At 43.1% G+C, this 17844-nt stretch overlaps 1 protein-coding gene across 6 annotated transcripts in view; it reads left to right on the top strand.

Moving 5' to 3' along the window:
* hivep2a (HIVEP zinc finger 2a) overlaps positions 1-17844 on the top strand; it is a 120130-nt gene that overhangs the window by 89862 nt on the left and 12424 nt on the right. For all 6 annotated transcript variants that reach the window (XM_005732705.2, XM_005732706.2, XM_005732707.2 and 3 more), the window contains 8 exons: positions 7090-7162; positions 7273-8579; positions 8868-10747; positions 10863-11123; positions 11551-11716; positions 11812-11905; positions 12357-14067; positions 14206-14363. In XM_005732705.2, the coding sequence (XP_005732762.1) occupies positions 7622-8579; positions 8868-10747; positions 10863-11123; positions 11551-11716; positions 11812-11905; positions 12357-14067; positions 14206-14363 (5228 nt within the window). In that variant the 5' untranslated portion in view covers positions 7090-7162; positions 7273-7621. The remainder of the gene's footprint in view (positions 1-7089; positions 7163-7272; positions 8580-8867; positions 10748-10862; positions 11124-11550; positions 11717-11811; positions 11906-12356; positions 14068-14205; positions 14364-17844) is intronic.

Genomic DNA, 17844 nt, shown 5'->3' on the forward strand with positions numbered 1-17844 from the left:
GGGGGGGGGCTTTTTTTTAGGGTGATATACATTTAGGGAACTAAAAACCCTAAAAGTCCAAAAGAGAGAATTGGAATCGGGTGACAGGTGAGAGTTGTGGGCGATTACACCAATCTGGCCGGGGCACTGTGGTCACTGGGGTGGATGGATGGGTCAGCAGGCATTCGTTTCCTGTTCCTGCCTGGTTCAATTATTACTTGATGACTATAACACAATGACAGTGATGACTGAATCCTACCACATTATCTCTGAATCTAATTCCAAGAGAGGTATATTACAGCTCACTGGGCTTGGAGAGGGTAGAGCCCTGTGTTGTCATTCATGCTTGAAGTGTGTCTTTTTTCTTCTTCCAATGAGAATGACAGTCTTAGGATACTGGGCCAGGATTAGATAGGCACACTGCACAAATCATATTCATTCAGCTTACTTTAGAATGGATTTAAGTAGTAGTAGATGTTGTGGATATTTCAGCCCTTATTGGCACAATTTACATCTACAGATGGTTGAAGGGCAGATGAAACACCTAGTTATTATGCCAGTAAATGAACCAGCTCCTGGTGCACTCTAACAGCACACACACACACACACACACACACACAGGCATGGGTGTACACACACTCTCTCAGCAGTCCAACTTATTGTTCCAGTAACTTCTGTGTCCCTCCAGGTAAAACAAAGGTAGAGTTTTACTGGAGGTGTGTGTGGTTTCAGTCCAGTTGGGGCCAAACAGAGCAGAGCCAAAAAACAAACACACTGCCAGCTGCCCTCAACCGGCCCTTCTCCCTCCACCCCCCACCCCACCCCCCTCTCTCTCTTTGGCTGTATAGAGTTGTTAATCACTGAATGGAAACCATTAGTAACATGTTTAAATAATTTACTTAGCCTCTGACCACCCAAAGCACCAGAACACTTCGGCTGCTGCTCAGAAACTCGAACCCAGGCTTTGTGTGTGATCAGTCCATGCATGCATCTATTTGGTATACATATAACTGTGTGTGTGTGTGTGTGTGTGTGTGTGTGTGTGTGTGTGTGTGTGTGTGTGTGTGTGTGTGTGTGTATGTGTGTGTTAGCAGAGTAAAGGCATCTGACACCAGCTTGCATGACCCTCTTCCTCACCAGCTACGTTCCATTTGTAAACATACCATTACCTCACCTGAATTGTCTCTGCTGTGGCCTAGTTCCCCAGTTTCTATGCTTGTTACCTTTCTGTAGTGTTTATTTCCTCACCTCTGTCCTGTTGCACTCTCCTTGATTACTCTTGTGAGTACTTATTCTCAAACTCCTAAATCTTTCAATTTAAACCTTAACCTTAAATACCTTCTCTATCCCCCTTTTTTGGCTTGTCATTGTGTGCTCTTTTACTGATGTTTTGCCTTGTCTCCTTTCTTTAGATTTGTTTCCTCACCTTTGTTCTACTTTAGACTCCTCATTTAGTCTTCTTCACTCTTAGTATTTAACTTCACCTGTGCTTGTCGTTTTTGTTTCCTCACCCCTCCTTCATCTTTATTCCCGCAAGCGAGTCCTTAGTCTTTCCACTTTGTCCCGTTCTAATTGCATCCTTGTTTTTTTTCTCCTTTCTTGGTTTCAACATCTCAGCAAGGTCTCGGTTTTCTTGACAAGTGCTTTCCCCCCTCCTTGATGTCCTTGAGCTTTGTCCTCGCTCTTTGTGTAACCTTCCTGTAATTTGTGCCCTTTCTCCTGCTCTTTTGGTCTTTTTTCCTCTTCTCAAACAGTTTTTCTCCCTCGTTTACTCTCTACATTATGTGCTTTTTCCGTCCATCTGTATTCTTGGGTGCGTGTTCCCTTTTCTTTGTCCTCTTTCTGTTCATTGTGTATTCTTCCCAAAATCCTCCACCTGCCTTTTACATCCTTGTTCCTTCTCTCTCTACCTCTACCTTGGATCCCTTATGATTGTTCACGTCTTTATCTTCTTTTTCTTTATAAATTCCCCTTTCTTTTCTTAACGAGCAATAATTGTTCCATCTTTTGTGTTCCTGTTCTCTCTCCTGTAAATTAATACCCATAAGTATCCCTTCTCCAACTGGATCCCTACTTTCTTATTTCCTTATGTATTATTGTTCCCTTATCTGAGTCCTCATCAGTGGCTTTGTTCCTTCTTTATCCTATAATCCATACCTGTTTCCTCATTTGTGTCCTGTATGATTGTTCCCTTTCTGTTTCCTTGCACCCTCCCTGCATCTTTGTCATGTGTTCTCCCTCTTTATCCTTTTAGTCTTAATCATAGAGTATCAAATATGGAACGGGGATCTAATTTGTATTCTGCTCGTGTCTTTTTTACAAATATATTATGCAATGAGTGACAGACAGGGCAAGACAAACACTCGCAAATATGCTTTCTCTCTGTTTTTTTGTCACAGGAATTCCAACCATTTGAGTTGGTATGCAGCACCCTAGCGGGCCAATTTAAGAATAACTAGCCACACGTACACGCGCGCAAACACACAGACACACACGCACAGAGCTCTGTCCTCAACTGTTTCTTTCACTGAAAGTAAATGAGAGGCTTATCTACTGCATATCGGAACAAGACACTGTAGGAGAGGGATTACTGGTGAGCGTGCGTGTGGGTGTGTTAGTGATGCATGCATACTCTCATAATGATTCAAGGAGGGAAGGGATTTGTACAAATGTTGATCTATTATCTTGTCGTTTTGGCAACATTATTCCCAACTGTCTTCCCAATAAGTCGGATGAAATCGAGTGAAAGAGAAAGGGAGAGAGAGAGAGAGTGCCTTCAGCCCTCAGGATTGAACAGCCTCCCACACACTTCACAGAGCAGCACACACACACACACACACACACACACACACAGCCTTTTGTTCTTACTGCATGGTTAATGCCCACACAGTGTTCATACCTCCAGGGTTTGGGCATATGTGCGTATGAGTCTACTTGTACATACCTGCAAGCACATGAATTCTCTTGAATCTCTTGTTGCTTAATTTATAACAACATGTTTATTTAATTAGTTTCCATCGAACTTCTATTTTGTAAAGCAGTCTGTCAAGAGGTCTGAGGGCATTCCCGTACAAGGAAACTGGGATATTGAGAAGTAGTTGCAATATCCTTTTGAATTCCTCAGTTTTAAAGGACAGGTGTGTTGGAAAGATCCCAGCAGGACAAAGCTAGAGGATGGATTCAACAAACTGCTGAAAAGGTGCCAAGTTTCATGTCCAAGGTAAAACTGCCAGTTCAAACAAGGTCTGGGTGAAGGCAACGGTGAGAGGAGTTTCACTTTCAGCTCCTCATACACTCTATAGACTGCTTGTCATCACTTTTAAACACACTGAGTACCTTTAAGTCTAATTCTTCAGGACGTATAGCTGACACTGAGAAAGGAGACTAATCTAATTCCAGAACCACAAGCTAACCAGGTACCTTAAATCAAGAAGAGCAAAAGTAAGAAGCAAAGTGAGACAAGGACAAACTGAACACGGACCATGATCTGAAATTGACTCTAGCCAACAACACCCCCTCATACCTCCTAATAATGACCTTCCCCCTTCATGTTTCCATGTTGCTCTTTGAAAATGTCTCTGAGGATCTGACTATGTTGTTTTAGCTGGATGCACTTATTCATGGCATTGTACAGCGTTATGCCATTTGACGCAGTTCACTTAATCCTTGTTTATTCCTTATACCGACCGGCCTTGGGTGCAGCCCTTCAGCTCATCCACTATCATGTTAGCTCCTCTCCTTTTACTATAGCTTCTGATTGGCTGCATTTCACAAACAAAAGATTTGAACAGCAGGTGGATTGTATAGATCTTATATAACACAAGCAAAATATAACAGGTTTCATCAATACACGTGTTAACCTTCATATAGATATTTTAAAGCTCCAAATTCTTTATTATTGAGAAAACACCTGAACATGTTTTCAGTAAATTCGTGGAGGTTTCTGCATGCATACAAACAGCACATGTAGTGTGCTTAAAACTGTCTTTAAATGTTGTGTTTAATGTTGTGTGAAATGTGTTTTGGTTGGAGGATTGAGGGCACATTATCATGCTTACTGAAAAGAGGACCATTCAGTTTGCCTACACACAAACGTAAAAACTTAGATCGAGTGTGTTGTTCCAAGTAAAGCATGCCGTGGGTATAAAACACTGCCTAGATCTATTTCCATGTCTATGAAAGCAGAGCTGATCTCTGCTCCTTTATGTTAAGTAACTGTGTTTATTTGGGGCATTTTGATAGATCACTTTTTACAAGTGTTTGAGTGTGTATCACTTCTACTATTTTTATCTCTGAGTGTAGCCTCTGAATGTACTTAGTTTTGACCTACCTACAACTTGGGTGTCTCGTCATGCCCTTTGCCAGCCCACACACACACACACACACGCACGCACAACTGGCACGTATACTTCCCACGCTCATACACACACAAACAGCGCCAGTAGCTATGTCTCTCCTACGCACAGGAACTGGGGCAGGTTGTGTCGGTGAATGTATGAATAAAGCTTTATGTAAGCCATTCACTACAGGCTCCCACTCACACAGCAGATTGTGACCATTCAAAACTTTCATTACAAAACCAGTCACCTTGCATAAGGTTGAAGGGAAGTTAAGCCAAGTTAACCATGTAAGCTGAAAGGTCAGTTTCACCGCTGGTTTATTTGTGGGGTGTGAGTTGAATTCTGATGGATGTTGACGTGTGCGTGATAGCAGCTACTACAGCTGCAACTGGCAGGTTCATCCATATGAGACCTCCAAATGGCAACAAGAGGTACAGTAGAAGTCAAGTGATTTTTTGTCTTTTTTTTATTAGAGATGATTTTTAAGGAAGCCATATGCGGCTTTTTAAGATAGGATTGTGAAACATTCACTGAGTCGAAGTCATCTTGGGTGCTTTTAAAAGATCTCTTCAAAAAGCCACACCAAGTAGTAGAAATTGTGTAAAGGTATATTGCTAGGTCAAAAGAATAATAAAGGACATATGGTTCCCAATGGGCTTAAGAGGGAACACAGAATCCCTTCAGTCAAAAATGGTCTATCTCCAATATTTAATGATGGTGCAGCTCTGTTCTGTGACCTCCGTGCCCTTCCTTGCTCATACGTGGAAAGCCTAAGGCAGGAAACACCTCTGATAATTACAAACCACATATTTGCATATAAATATTAAACAATCTGTAGACAAGGGCAACTTTTTTGTTAAGCAAAGTGTTCTGCTTTCAGTTAAAGTCCTATTGATTAACCAAAAAAGAAAGACATGTGGATGGGTCCAGAAACAGAGAGATCACAGTTGTTGAAAAGCTGTCTCAAAATCACCAGATATGGTCTGAGGGTGAAATTACCTCGTATTGCTCTTGAAAATGTATGTGCATTTATAAAACATGATCGCAGGATGGAACAGGAAGTCTCAAGCCAGCTCCTACAAACTATATAATAATAAAAGCTGGTCCGGGAATTTCTTGTCATGTCAGCTTTTATGAATGTTTAAGTAATCAAAGGTTTTCTGGTTACTTTGAACAGGATCTCGGACCATTATCCTCATGTGTAGAGTTATATTCTGTATATTCAGTGACCAAGCTGTTTTGACAGCTAAATCAAACTTTTAATCTCAACTCACTCTGGACTCGTGTTTAACCCAGAACTGACGTTAATCCACTTTCCTCTTTGGCACATCCTCTGCTGATGTGCACACTGGCACATCCGATGTGTGCTACAGGCGTCAAAGGACACATGAGCCATGACTCATTGATACTGGAGTGTTTCAACATAAGGGAATTATGCCATTCACATTACTGGATTCACACTGTGAAAGGTCTTTAAAAAAGCTGTGCCTTGCCTTGACTATTATTAGTACCATACTTCCCCTGTAGTAATCACCAAGATTGTCTGCCTTTGGCTGCATTTGTGTCAGCTGACCATAATGCTAACCAATCAGCATCACCGGATTATAATGCTAGCTAAACTCAATTGAATCCCCATTGTTGCCCAACTGGAGTTTTCTTCCACATTCTTTCACTCTTAACACCATGGAAAACACAAAGATATGACCCAAGGTTGAGATAATGTTTCTGGTATTTGTTTGTCTGTCTTTCTGAGTGGGCGTAGGGGTTTGGGGAGTACATGTGAAAAACACAAGTTAGCTTAAATTTAACTTTCTTGCTGCTAAGAATAAAACATGTTTTCCTCCGGTGCTATTTATAGGTCTCACGTTGGGCCCCCAGACACAAACGTCACTGAGCCCTGCTTACCAGCACTGAGGCCACAGTGTGGGTGTGTGCGTGTGTTTCTGTCGCAATCAGAGTGTGAGGGAGGTTGTTTAAACTCTGAGATGAGGAAATACAAAGCAAAAATGCAACTTCAGCATGCATGTTTATATGTGCTCTGTGGCTCTGTGCCCCTTCTGCTGTCAGGTGTTGGTGTGGTTAAGAAACGTTAAACAACGGAAACACACACATATACACTGTCTACTGCAGTTTTGCAGTGCAGTTACAGTGCCTGCAAGCACTCTGTCTACATCTGTGTGTGTCTTCTTTTGTTTCTGCGTATCTGTGAGCATTCTCATGATCGCTTTTCAACCAAGTGCATACCAAGTTAGATGTAACCCAGAGAGGAAGAAAAGGTGCTAGTGCTGATTGCTGCTCTTCGACTTGGCCTTTTTGGACGCCTACACATATTATGACACTCCGACGTCACTTCCACAGCGCTATTTATAAGCCTTTGTGTCTCTTTAGGAACAGTGTGGGTTTGCTTTTCATCGGTGACTCACTGAGTGGAAGGAGGAGGGAGGGCGGGAGGGAGGAGAAAGGAGTGAAAAAAGGCAACAAGCACAGATGGAATCCAGTGTGAAGAAACTAACTGAGCAATCAATGACATTTATATTCGCACATCAGGCATGTACTTGACAACTTAGTGAGTCGTCTCTGCACAACAAAGTATGTGGTAGCGTGCTGAATTTAGCAGAAAAAAATGTCACATCAACACCAATCCGACTTATGTTATAAGGGTGATGTCAGACTAAAGGTTATTTACCATCTGTGTATCCGATTACTGTATTGTTGGATGATTTTTGTACACAACACTAATTAGCCTTTTCTCTCTTTTGCTTTGCTTTAGGTCTTTTGGTGAGAAAACTGAAGGACTTGAAGCTACAGAAAAAGGATCTACAAGCACCCTTCCCTCAAGAAAAGTTAGTAATTGAGTATGTTGTTAAACACAGTTTATTACAATTGTTGACTACAGTATTTGCCTAAAATGTTCTCCATGTGCTTCTTCTTTTCTTTTTCTGTCCCTCTGCAGGTCACTCAAGGTTTCTTCTGCTCTTAGATGAACTGGACAGAAGAACAACAGAGAGCAGCGTTCGTGTTTTTACAAAATGGCAGAAGGAGAGAAACCTCTCTGATGTTATCCACTGAAGCTCTTCTTTCTGCTCCACTTGATAATTCCTGTTTCCAGCTTGACTCTATAATCAGTCTTTCTGAGAAATGGATGGATATTTTATGTTTCTGTGAACTTGTTGGCAGCCAGCAAAGGTTCCGCTATCATGCCTGGTAGTTTCGGGACCTTGTAACCCTCAAAGACCTACCCTCCCAAATTCCCTGCATCCCCTCTTCTCTCCCTCTTCTAAACCACGGAGAGCTTCAAGAAAATGGAGGCTCGTGAATCACCTGCGACAGGGCAGAAATGTCCAAACAAGGAACTAGCAAGGGAGAAGGTACCTCTACAAAGAAAATGGGCGTCAGAGCCTTCTGCAAACACCAAACGAAGCACTTTTGCTGACCTGGAGGCTCCTGGAGGATCAGCACCCCAGCAGAAGTACCCAATCACAGGGAATTCTGGAAAGCTGCTATCTGGACCATCTGCAGTTGGGGCCATAGGAGGCCCGCCATCTCAAGACCCACAAGGCCACTTTGCTCAGGGGTTCCACAGGGGATATCCTTACCAACTTGGCCAGCCATACCCTCAACATCCTCAATCTGAACGGTTTCTCTCAGGAGCCAAACCACAGCCAGGCCTAGAGCCTCATGCCTGGCCATTTGCTGGCCAGTTGCCCTCGGATGACCTATTCCCAGGACACCCAGGACACACTCACCCACATGGGGCTGGTGCAGGGAGGTTCCCTCGGCACAAATCTCCTAGTTTACCCAGCTCCTTTGGACAGTATTCTCAGTCAGGCCCGGAGCCCGGGGAGGAGGCCTATGGCAAAAAAGAGCAAAAGCCAAAAAAGCCTGGCAAGTACATCTGCCACTACTGTGGTCGAGCGTGCGCCAAGCCCAGCGTCTTGAAGAAGCACATCCGCTCACATACTGGAGAGAGGCCATACCCTTGTGTACCCTGTGGCTTTTCTTTCAAAACCAAGAGCAACCTTTACAAGCATCGCAAGTCCCATGCTCATGCCATCAAAGCTGGACTCGTACCATTTTCAGAGCTAGCTGTGGCCCGTAGTGGGGACATGGACCAGGCATCACCAGTGGGTGAGGCTGAGGTCCATTCAGATGGAGAGCAGAGTACCGATACGGATGAGGAAGGCGTGGAGCCCACCACCATGCTAACAGACAAAGACAGTCCAACCCTGCAGATCTCCTTTGAAGCTGACAAGAATACAGGTTATTTTCTTCTATAAGACACTTTAAAAAAACATTTTTAAGTAGAATTTTCCCAAAGAGTCAAAACAGTTTTGGTTAACACGTAGCTAGTTCTTTATATCTATGAACATCTTTTGATGCTTAAAATACTATTTGTTATGGGTATGTTTACAATGATCCAAAATAAAAATGTATTGATTTACATTAATGCTGTTACGCAGTTCAGCTACAGTGATATAAACTCTGCATGTATTTTGTTTACTGTGAATGGTTGTAATCTGTATCATCTTCATTTTTCCCACTATAAAGGTGGTGCCGAACCAGCATATGCAGATTCACCTGAAGAGCTACCCATTGGATCTATGAAAGTGCCTATTCTTATCGTTCCCAAGCCTGGGGGAGTCCCCTCCACAGGGATGGAGTGCCCCCCCTTTCATGACATAAAAATGTCACACCACATGTTAGCATCAAAGGCTGGTGGAAGAGCACGTTCCCTGGATGACTCCCCAACAATCAAGCAACGTTTGGCCCTGAGGCTAAGTGACAAAAAAGGACAGGACACTGACCTTGCCATGTCCCAGTCACTTAACCTCCTCAGTCCTCACAGCAAAGGCAGCACAGACTCTGGCTACTTTTCACGCTCTGAGAGCGCAGAGCAGCAGATCAGCCCTCCAAATACCAACGTCAAGACGTACGAGGAGATTATGTTCGGTCGAACTTGGTACTACCGACCAAGCTCCAGGTCAAGACACTCTATAACAGTAGGCATGGCAGGGGCAGACCCCACTAGCTTGACTACCTTGAAGCAACCTGGTGCAATTCTGGAAATAGGGAAGATAGCAGAGGATCACATCTCATTTAGAGAAGATGTAGGAATCTCAGAAGATCCAAAGCAGTATCCAACTGGGCCATGTCAAAGCAGTACAGGACTTCTAGAGCCTCCATCAGATTCTGGGCATCTTATTAGGAGTAACTCCATGCCAACTTCCACCCCTCCTAACCTCAGTGTTCCCCAAGGGATACGGGGTAGCCAATCCTTTGACAATGTTGTGACAGATGATGTGTTTTACCCGCCAGGCCATCGTAGGCTCACAAGACAGAGTGCATTTGAAAATTCAACCAATGAAGCCCACGTAGGAGAGGCCGAGGGCTTTGGACACTTACCTAAGAATTTAACTTCGTCTCTGGGTATGAAGATTGGTGAACGCGGCCCAGGAGTTCCAGAACATGTTGCCTTTAGTTATGGTACTAAAGTTAGTATGTCAGAAATAGCCACAAGAAAAAGGAGGAAAGAAAAGAGTGTTGGGGATGATGAGGACAGCCCTGGACACTGCGACAGTAGCTGTAGTGGTTCAGTGGAAATGATAGGGGACTATGACTTTAAACAAGGTAGTTTTGATGGGTCCAGAGCCACCCCAACAGGTAAAGGTTCCCTTCATAGTGCACACAGTCAGTCTGACAGCTTTGACACCTGTGCCAGCATGTGCTCCGAGGACATTGCACTATTTACTGACTCTGAGGGCAGAAAAACAGCTGGGAATGTCATATCAGTTATCCAGCACACCAACTCTCTCAGCCGTCCAAATTCCTTCGACAAGTCAGAGTCTTTTGAACAGCCAGCATATCAGCCTTCAGATAAAGCTCCATGTACTCAGTACTCTGAGCAGTCTGACACAGAGATCTTTGAAGATGCTCTAGGTCCTGAATCCACCCTTCTGAGGACCGAGAGCATGGAGCAGCAGCCACAAAGTGACAGTGACTTGGCCTCCCTTTCATCATCATCAGCTGCAGCCTCACCTGGACAGCCTTATCATATCCCACCCAAACTAGTCAGACAACCAAATATCCAGGTTCCTGAAATCAGGGTGACAGAGGAGCCAGACAAGCCTGATAAGGACACAGAAGCTCCAATGACCAAGGAGCTGGAGAAGCAGCAGCATGTCGAGGAGTTTCAATTGCCACAGAGAAGCGACACACTATCCCAAATGCCATCAGAAAAGCTCCCACCCAAGAAGAAGAGGCTCCGCCTAGCAGACATGGAACACTCATCTGGAGAATCAAGCTTTGAATCGACCTGCACCAGCCTTTCTCGTAGCCCCAGTCAAGAGAGTAACTTGTCCCACTCCTCTTCCCTTTCCATGTCATTTGACAGAGATGAAGGTCTCAAGTCTGTCTCACCAACAAAACAGGTACCCCATTTTTTAGTAATTTCAAGTGCATTTACGTCTCTTTTATCGTAAGGTCTTCACTGAGGGGTTTGCATCCTGAACAAAATGGAAACTTTGTCTCTTTGTTTCTGTAAAGGATGATTCTTCAGTATCTGGTGGTGGGCCAAAGCAATCAGAGTTCCTGACTGTGCCAGGCAGTGGTTATTCTAGCCACCACCAGCAGAGGGAAATGAGGAGGTCTTCATCAGAACAGGCACCATGCACGCTGCCTATGGAGTTGCCTGAAATGCGCAGTAAATCCTTTGACTATGGAAGCTTGTCAACCTCAAGACAGGGAGAACTGTACTCCAGTGCTTCTGCAATGAAGGAACGTCGGCGTGGATATCTTGTTAGACAGGTAGTGTATAAACGATTAACTTATATTTAGATTAATTTGGCCGTGTGCCATTTGTATTCCTCAGAAAGAGAACACAGTAGTTGTCAGTGACAATGCATGGAATAAAAGAGCTGGAGTAAAGTAAACAACCCCGCAACTTCTTCAACTGAACATTTAAAAACTCTGAGCTAGATGGAAGAAGAGGACTAGGAGCTTATTAAGGATGAAGGCACTACAAAATAATTTAGTATTTTAGCACCCCCATCAGCCTCATTCAAAGACATCCTAATGATGCCATGCTATACGGACATTATCATCTCAATACAATGCAATCACAATGTTATCATGCACTATATTAAGGTTTATATGGTATCCTTAGTCAAGCTAACCAAATATAATTTTATTAAAGCTAAACCACTTTCCCTCCACACTTCTCTGCATTTGGCAGGCTTCACTGAGTGTTTATCCAGAGGCAGTTACCCAGGAGCCAGGGGGCGCAGAAACGTCAATCAAACAGGAGAGTTTGGAGCATGGTGGATGGCCTGGTCCAGCAGGATCCCCTCACAGCAGCAGCGAAGCAGTCAGCAGAACCAAGAGAACTGGGACTGGTGCTGGTAAGCTTCACATTCATCTTAGTATGTTATCTATACATTTTTTTGTACTTTTGTAAAATGAGTATCCTTTTCAAATGTATGCATTTTATGCACAGATATAGGACCTCACCAACATCAACAGCACCACCAGCATATTCTCCAACAGAGTGTCAGCGAAGACAGCCTTCCAGAGGAACCTCTCTATAGCAGGTCAGACAAAATATACTTACAGAGAAATAACCTAAAATAATAATAGTACAGCCCTGCTTCAAAAACATCTGGGAAACTGTGTAAAATAACGCAATGAGAACAGAATGTAGTGAATTGCATAGAATTTAAAGTTGAAAGTAGTATCATGGATGCTGGCCTTTAAATTTGTGGTGATAAGAAAGCCTGAATACAGAACACCAAAGAATTCTAAAAAGAGATTTAAGATTTTGATTGTTTAGACCACAAAATGTTTTTTCTCACATTTCTGTAAAATAAATATTTGAAATGTTATTATTTTGGTCGTAACTTCTCTTAAGAGGCTTTACATTATTTGAAAATCATTGCATTACATTTTTATGGTTGTATTTAGGGTCACATTTATTACTGCAAGTACTATGTCAGAAATTGCTGTAGCCTTCAGCAAAATTGATAATGTTTTTGTCCTCTATAGGTCCCAGCAGCATCGCTTGCAGGCCCAAAGCTCGTCATCAGAGGGAGAGCATCCAGGTCATGAGGTCATGAGTAAAGATATGATGCAGCAGTACCAGAGTGGCCCTCCTTTCCTTTCTTTCCCACAACCGGGCCTCTTCTGGAATCAGGAGCCTGAACAGACACCAAGACAGCAGCAGACCCAGCAGGCCCAACTGCAACTCCAAAAACTCCACATCAGGTCACCCGGTCTCCCACTTCACAAACAGCAGCCACTCCACTCCCTGCAACAAGTCCACGATCAACAGCCATATGATGGAAAATCAGAAAATCCAACCTCTCAGATTTACTCTGCTTCTTTTTCAAATCGCAGCTCTCCTCTGTCAGCCTCGCTGTCCACCACCTCCTCCATGCTTCTGCAACAGATCCAACCCATATTTGCTACCCAGAACCTGGGCTCACAGGCCTCTTTGCCTGGTTTGCTGGTTCCTGTACGGATCCAAACCCATGTGCCATCGTTTGGTAGTGTTATGTACACCAGTGTTAGCCAGCTGATAGCTTCTCATGGTAGTGGAGCACAAGGTTTGGGTTCAGCCAGGCCAGGCAGTACTGACAACAGCAACATGTCTCCCCCGGTTGGTGTTGTGAGTGTCACAAAGCCACATGGAGGAGTTGGAGGAGGTTTCAACTTAGCACATTTCCTAGGGCAGACGGATGGTGCAGTGCTGCGGCACCCACTCTGGAAGGGTCCAGATTCACTACCAGAGCAACGTCTAAACACAGGGATCCCCCTATCACTAACATCAGGCACCATATCCACCACAGATGCATCAGGGTCTGCTATCGGAGGGGGCAAGCGCATGCTCTCTCCTACCAGCTCACTTGAGCTCTTCATCGAGACTAAGCAACAGAAAAGAGTAAAGGAGGAGAGGATGTATGGACAGATTGTCAAGGAGATGAGTGCTGTGGAGCTAAGTGGAACTGAAGGTGGCAGCAAGCCTGACAAGGGACAAGGAAGAGGTCTGAAGAGCGAAGGCTCCATGGATGATTCTGAAAGGATGTCCTCTTCTCCTCCATTAAGTGACTTCCCAGTTGCTACCAAGATTGCCATTCCTGTCCGTTCCTCTGCCCCCCATCTCTCTGACGTCCCTCGGCCTCAGAGCTTCACCCCTCCGCTCCAGATTGTCACAGACCGTTCTCCAGCTTCAGGTGGCTGCGACTCCCCAGAGGAGCTTGACGTGGACGATTCAGCCCAAGAGCCGAGCTCCAGCCCAGAGTCCATGGTTTCCTCTAACGACGCAGAAGACGCTGACAGCACGAAGCAACCTACTTCAAATAAAATGCCTGTCAGCATGCTGGTTCAGCTCGATGCCAACCAAAGCCCAGGATTACCCGGAGCAGCGGGTCAGACTCTGCTGCTCACAGATGTGGCGGATGTCCAGCAGCTTTTCCAGTTCCCTAGCTTACGCACGATGAGCAGAGTCAGCTGGTGTTTCCTGAACTACACCAAACCCAACAGCACCCAGGCAGCTTTGCGTAGCTCCGTCTACAGTTCATGGTGTGTCAGCTCATACAATCCCAATCCTCTGAACCTGAGTACCAAGGCTTCACTGGCTCTGCTGCGGTCCAAACAGAAGAGGAACACTGATTTGATGTACACAACAGCAGCCATGTCTCCACCCAGCTCTGGAAAACTGGTCTCTTCTGTAGCCTGGAAGCTGCGGTTTGATCAGGTATGTGCTGCAGTCATCAGAAGGATAAAAGATTGCCAAGAGAAATATTGAATTATGCACGCATGGACACAACTACAGAGAAACACAACCGCAAGAATCTTAATCTGCCCTTTATGTTACCTTTTTTTTTTTCTTTAGCTGAAGCCAGAGCTGATGCCAGTAGATGTCAGTCATTTTGGGAGGAAGATGAAAGGAGTGGTTTCATGGGATCGTTCAAAGGAGGAGCAGGTGGAGAAGGAGGTCTCAGTCAAACAGCCTGCTGCTGAACCGACACGCATCAAGATCTTCGAAGGCGGGTATGTCTAATAAAAATACACAATTAAAAGGGACAGGGACAGCCTCTAAACATGACTTGTCAAACCTCCAGAAAACTACTCTCTCTTTCTTTTGTGTACTTGAAGCCATGCCAGTTGATGTCATTCACGCAGCATCAGCTTGTTGGGAGAAATTGTGGACTAGAAAAGGACAAATCTTCATGTAGGAAGTGTCCTCTTTCTAACAGATAAAAGCATGCGGCTAACTAACGTTTAGAGCTCAGCTCAGGAAGATGCTCGAATGTTTACATCCTGTCACACTAGGAGGAGCCTCTCATTATCACAGCAATATGTTTGGCTGGTGTAGAGGTACAGAAATAAAATAATTCCTTGGTGAACCTTCTCACTTCAACATGAACAGAAATCATGGACAGGGTAGCAAACATTTAAATATTTGATGTTGGGATCAGCTGCTCCTTTAAAAGCATTTAAATGCTGTTTCTGCTGTGGCATCATAGATCACATAAAGAGATCATTCTGTAGCGTGTTTCGCACTTCCTCAGAGACTACAGGGATAAAACTTGTATGGTCAAAATCAGTTTATTTTTCTGTGAATGAAAAGAGCAGATAAAGATAAAACCCTAAAGATATGCAAAATGAAATCGTCAAAGGAAAAGGTCAGGCTTTACTTAAAATGTAAACATATACTAACTAATAACCACTTTTATGATATTTGTATTAATGCTTTTCCCTTAGAAACTCAGGAATAAGGCATAAAACTTGCATACAGAAAAGTGATTTGTTGCAAGTACGTGATTCAAAATACTGAGCTGCCTTTTGTCTTTTTCTTAATCCTAACAGCTGAGTATTCAATAAAAATGAGCACTGGTGACCTCTGTATGGACTGTAAAGACATCTGCCTCATCATGATTAGTCAGAAAAATCTTCTTAGGTATTAAAAAAAGAAGACTTATCCCTTTACAGCCTATTCTTTGGGCTTAATTTGTGCCTGCGAGAGTCGGGCCAAGAGCCTGAGCCTGGTAAACCCATCACGGGCTAACGACTCAGGCTGCATTGCTGTAATTGGACATCAACTTTCATAATTCTTGCTCTGAGTTTTATAGACTGGTGTGAAGTGGGATTTGTCCCTCGTTAGTTGTGTTTTAAAGCCTTTTTCACACAGTTTTTCTGACACCAACAACTTCAGTATTTATTTCTTTTGTTAGTTGCTGAGAGGAGAAATGCTTTTTAAAAAATCCTATTAGATTACTTCATGTATTCGGCGCAATGTTTTATTTTAGTTTTAAAATTTTTACGAGTTTTTTGCCTTTATTCCAAATTATTTATAGATTTTTTTTCAAAGTTTATTGTTTGTCTGTGACTTCATGTGCGATTGCAGTTCTAATAAATTACTGCAATGTGCAGCACCTTTTTGAAAGCGGTGCATTTTTGCCAATTTCTGTTTTTAGAGAACATTTCCAGCATTTTAGAACTGCATAAAGTTCGTTTACTCCCCATACAACTAAAAAGATTTTCACCATACAGCGATGACAAAACGCAGGACACGTTGGAAATGAAAGTTCAGATTGACCAGAGCTTTAGAAAGTTTTTTTTCTGCATGAGATAAGAAAGCTCTTTTAAGCGACTTTGCATCCATCTTTGTGAACACGAGTCAGCTGATGAATAAAAGCAGAAGCCAAAAAAGAAAGAAGCAGAAAATCTTTGGCAGAAGTCATAACGTTAAGAATTATCTTCTGGTTTTGACTCAAAGCAGATGAACTGCTTAATCACATTGTTACAGCAAACGTTGCCCCTCCTTTTAACATAAATATTTAACTGTTGTTAAAACCCTACTTTAGCTTTTTCATCCTTGTGTTCAGTATTTTCCCAAATAAATGTATCAGTTCCCCAAAAAATGAGCGTATGAGGTATTGTTTCAGCACAACAGATGTTGCAGGTGCAAAATTTATCACCAGCTAAACGAACTAAAGTTTATGCCTGGGATAATCTAACCATGTCAAACTAATGTGTTTTAAAAAATTGAATAAAATATGTCTCCTTCTTAGTCTCAGAGTGTCAGATGCTGTTGTTCAGTCAAAGTGGCGGCTCAAAGATACACATACTCGTTGGCAATTGTGCCGTGATGAACCGCATTTAAGGGCTGTCACTCCAAACTAGTCACGTATGAATGGTTGGAAAAGACCTCTGGGGGTCACATGAAAAACACTGGATGATCATCATTTTTCACCATCCAGGGTTATGATAAGAAGAGACAAATCTTAAATCTTAAACCTTTAACCAATATGTGTAGTTTTTGGTGTGTTCTGGCTCAAGACTGTCACGCTCCTTTTATTCTAGTAAGAACTTTGGGCTGTTTCCCCCAGAAAGACATCTGATGACCCTCCCTGTGCTCTTAATGACATGTTTTGACACCTCACTACATATCAATAAACACGTGATTTGACAAGAATTATAATAGGCTCTGGGGTTTTCCAAGGGTAGCCCTGGTAAGCTAACCCTCACTAACTTCTGATGCACACCTTGTCATTTGGTGCAGGAAGCAGACGTGAAATACAAGAGTAAACGCTCAGTTCAGAAAGGAAAAACGAGTTAACCTGAGCAGGCGTCCAAGGGGAAAAGAATAAAAAATGGACATTTAGCATCCAGTACCACCATGGCTGCACCAACAATTAAGGATTCTTAGCTTGTGTGTGTGCATGTATGTGAGACACCTCCAGCATCTGATACTGTGAGAGGACTCCATCTTGTCGGGTGCATAAAGATTTTAATTGTTTTATTTTATATTGTTCTCATGTTGGCGGAATATTTCCAGATAGATTCACGATAAAGCTGAGTAAAGAGACATATTAAGAATGTTTCAGTACAGCAGATATATTCTCACTATTTACAGGAACCTGGTATGGAGGTAGAATCTATTTACAGAGGATGAAAAGGGGCCCACAGCACCTTGAGGCTCCTAAATAGGTTAATATGGCCACATGAAACTTTTTTGGTTAAAGAAAATGTATCTATAGCACAAAGTATGCAAAGAAACATGAAATCTTTAATCTACTCTGGCTTTATATCATAAATTGGCTTGCATGTCTGCGTCTATTTGAGAAGGCTGGCATCTTTTGCTGAGCAGTCAAAGTTTATATGTTCTATTTATATTCCTGAAAGTTACTCAAATCTAGTGACGAAGCAGAGAAAATGTTTTGTTTATTATTGTGTTGTCATTAAACTCACATGTGGCTTATTTTCCACATAGAAAACTAAGGGATTTTTTTTTCAAGTGTACATTCAATGGTCAAATAAAGCCTGTACAAGGGAGTCAAAGCTAACCCCTGTAGAGAGAGACATTCCCACAGTGTCATAATGTTTTATAGCCTACAGTAGAGCCAGTAAGACCAAGGTTACCGAATGGAACAGACGGTGCAGACACACACAACATTCAAATATACCCCTTCTCTCTCTCGCTTTCACACACACACGCACGCACGCACGCACGCACGCACGCACGCAC

The sequence above is a fragment of the Pundamilia nyererei genome, unplaced genomic scaffold, assembly GCF_000239375.1.
Source record: "Pundamilia nyererei isolate P.nyererei 1_Seehausen unplaced genomic scaffold, PunNye1.0 scaffold00048, whole genome shotgun sequence".
Lineage (NCBI taxonomy): Eukaryota > Metazoa > Chordata > Actinopteri > Cichliformes > Cichlidae > Pundamilia > Pundamilia nyererei.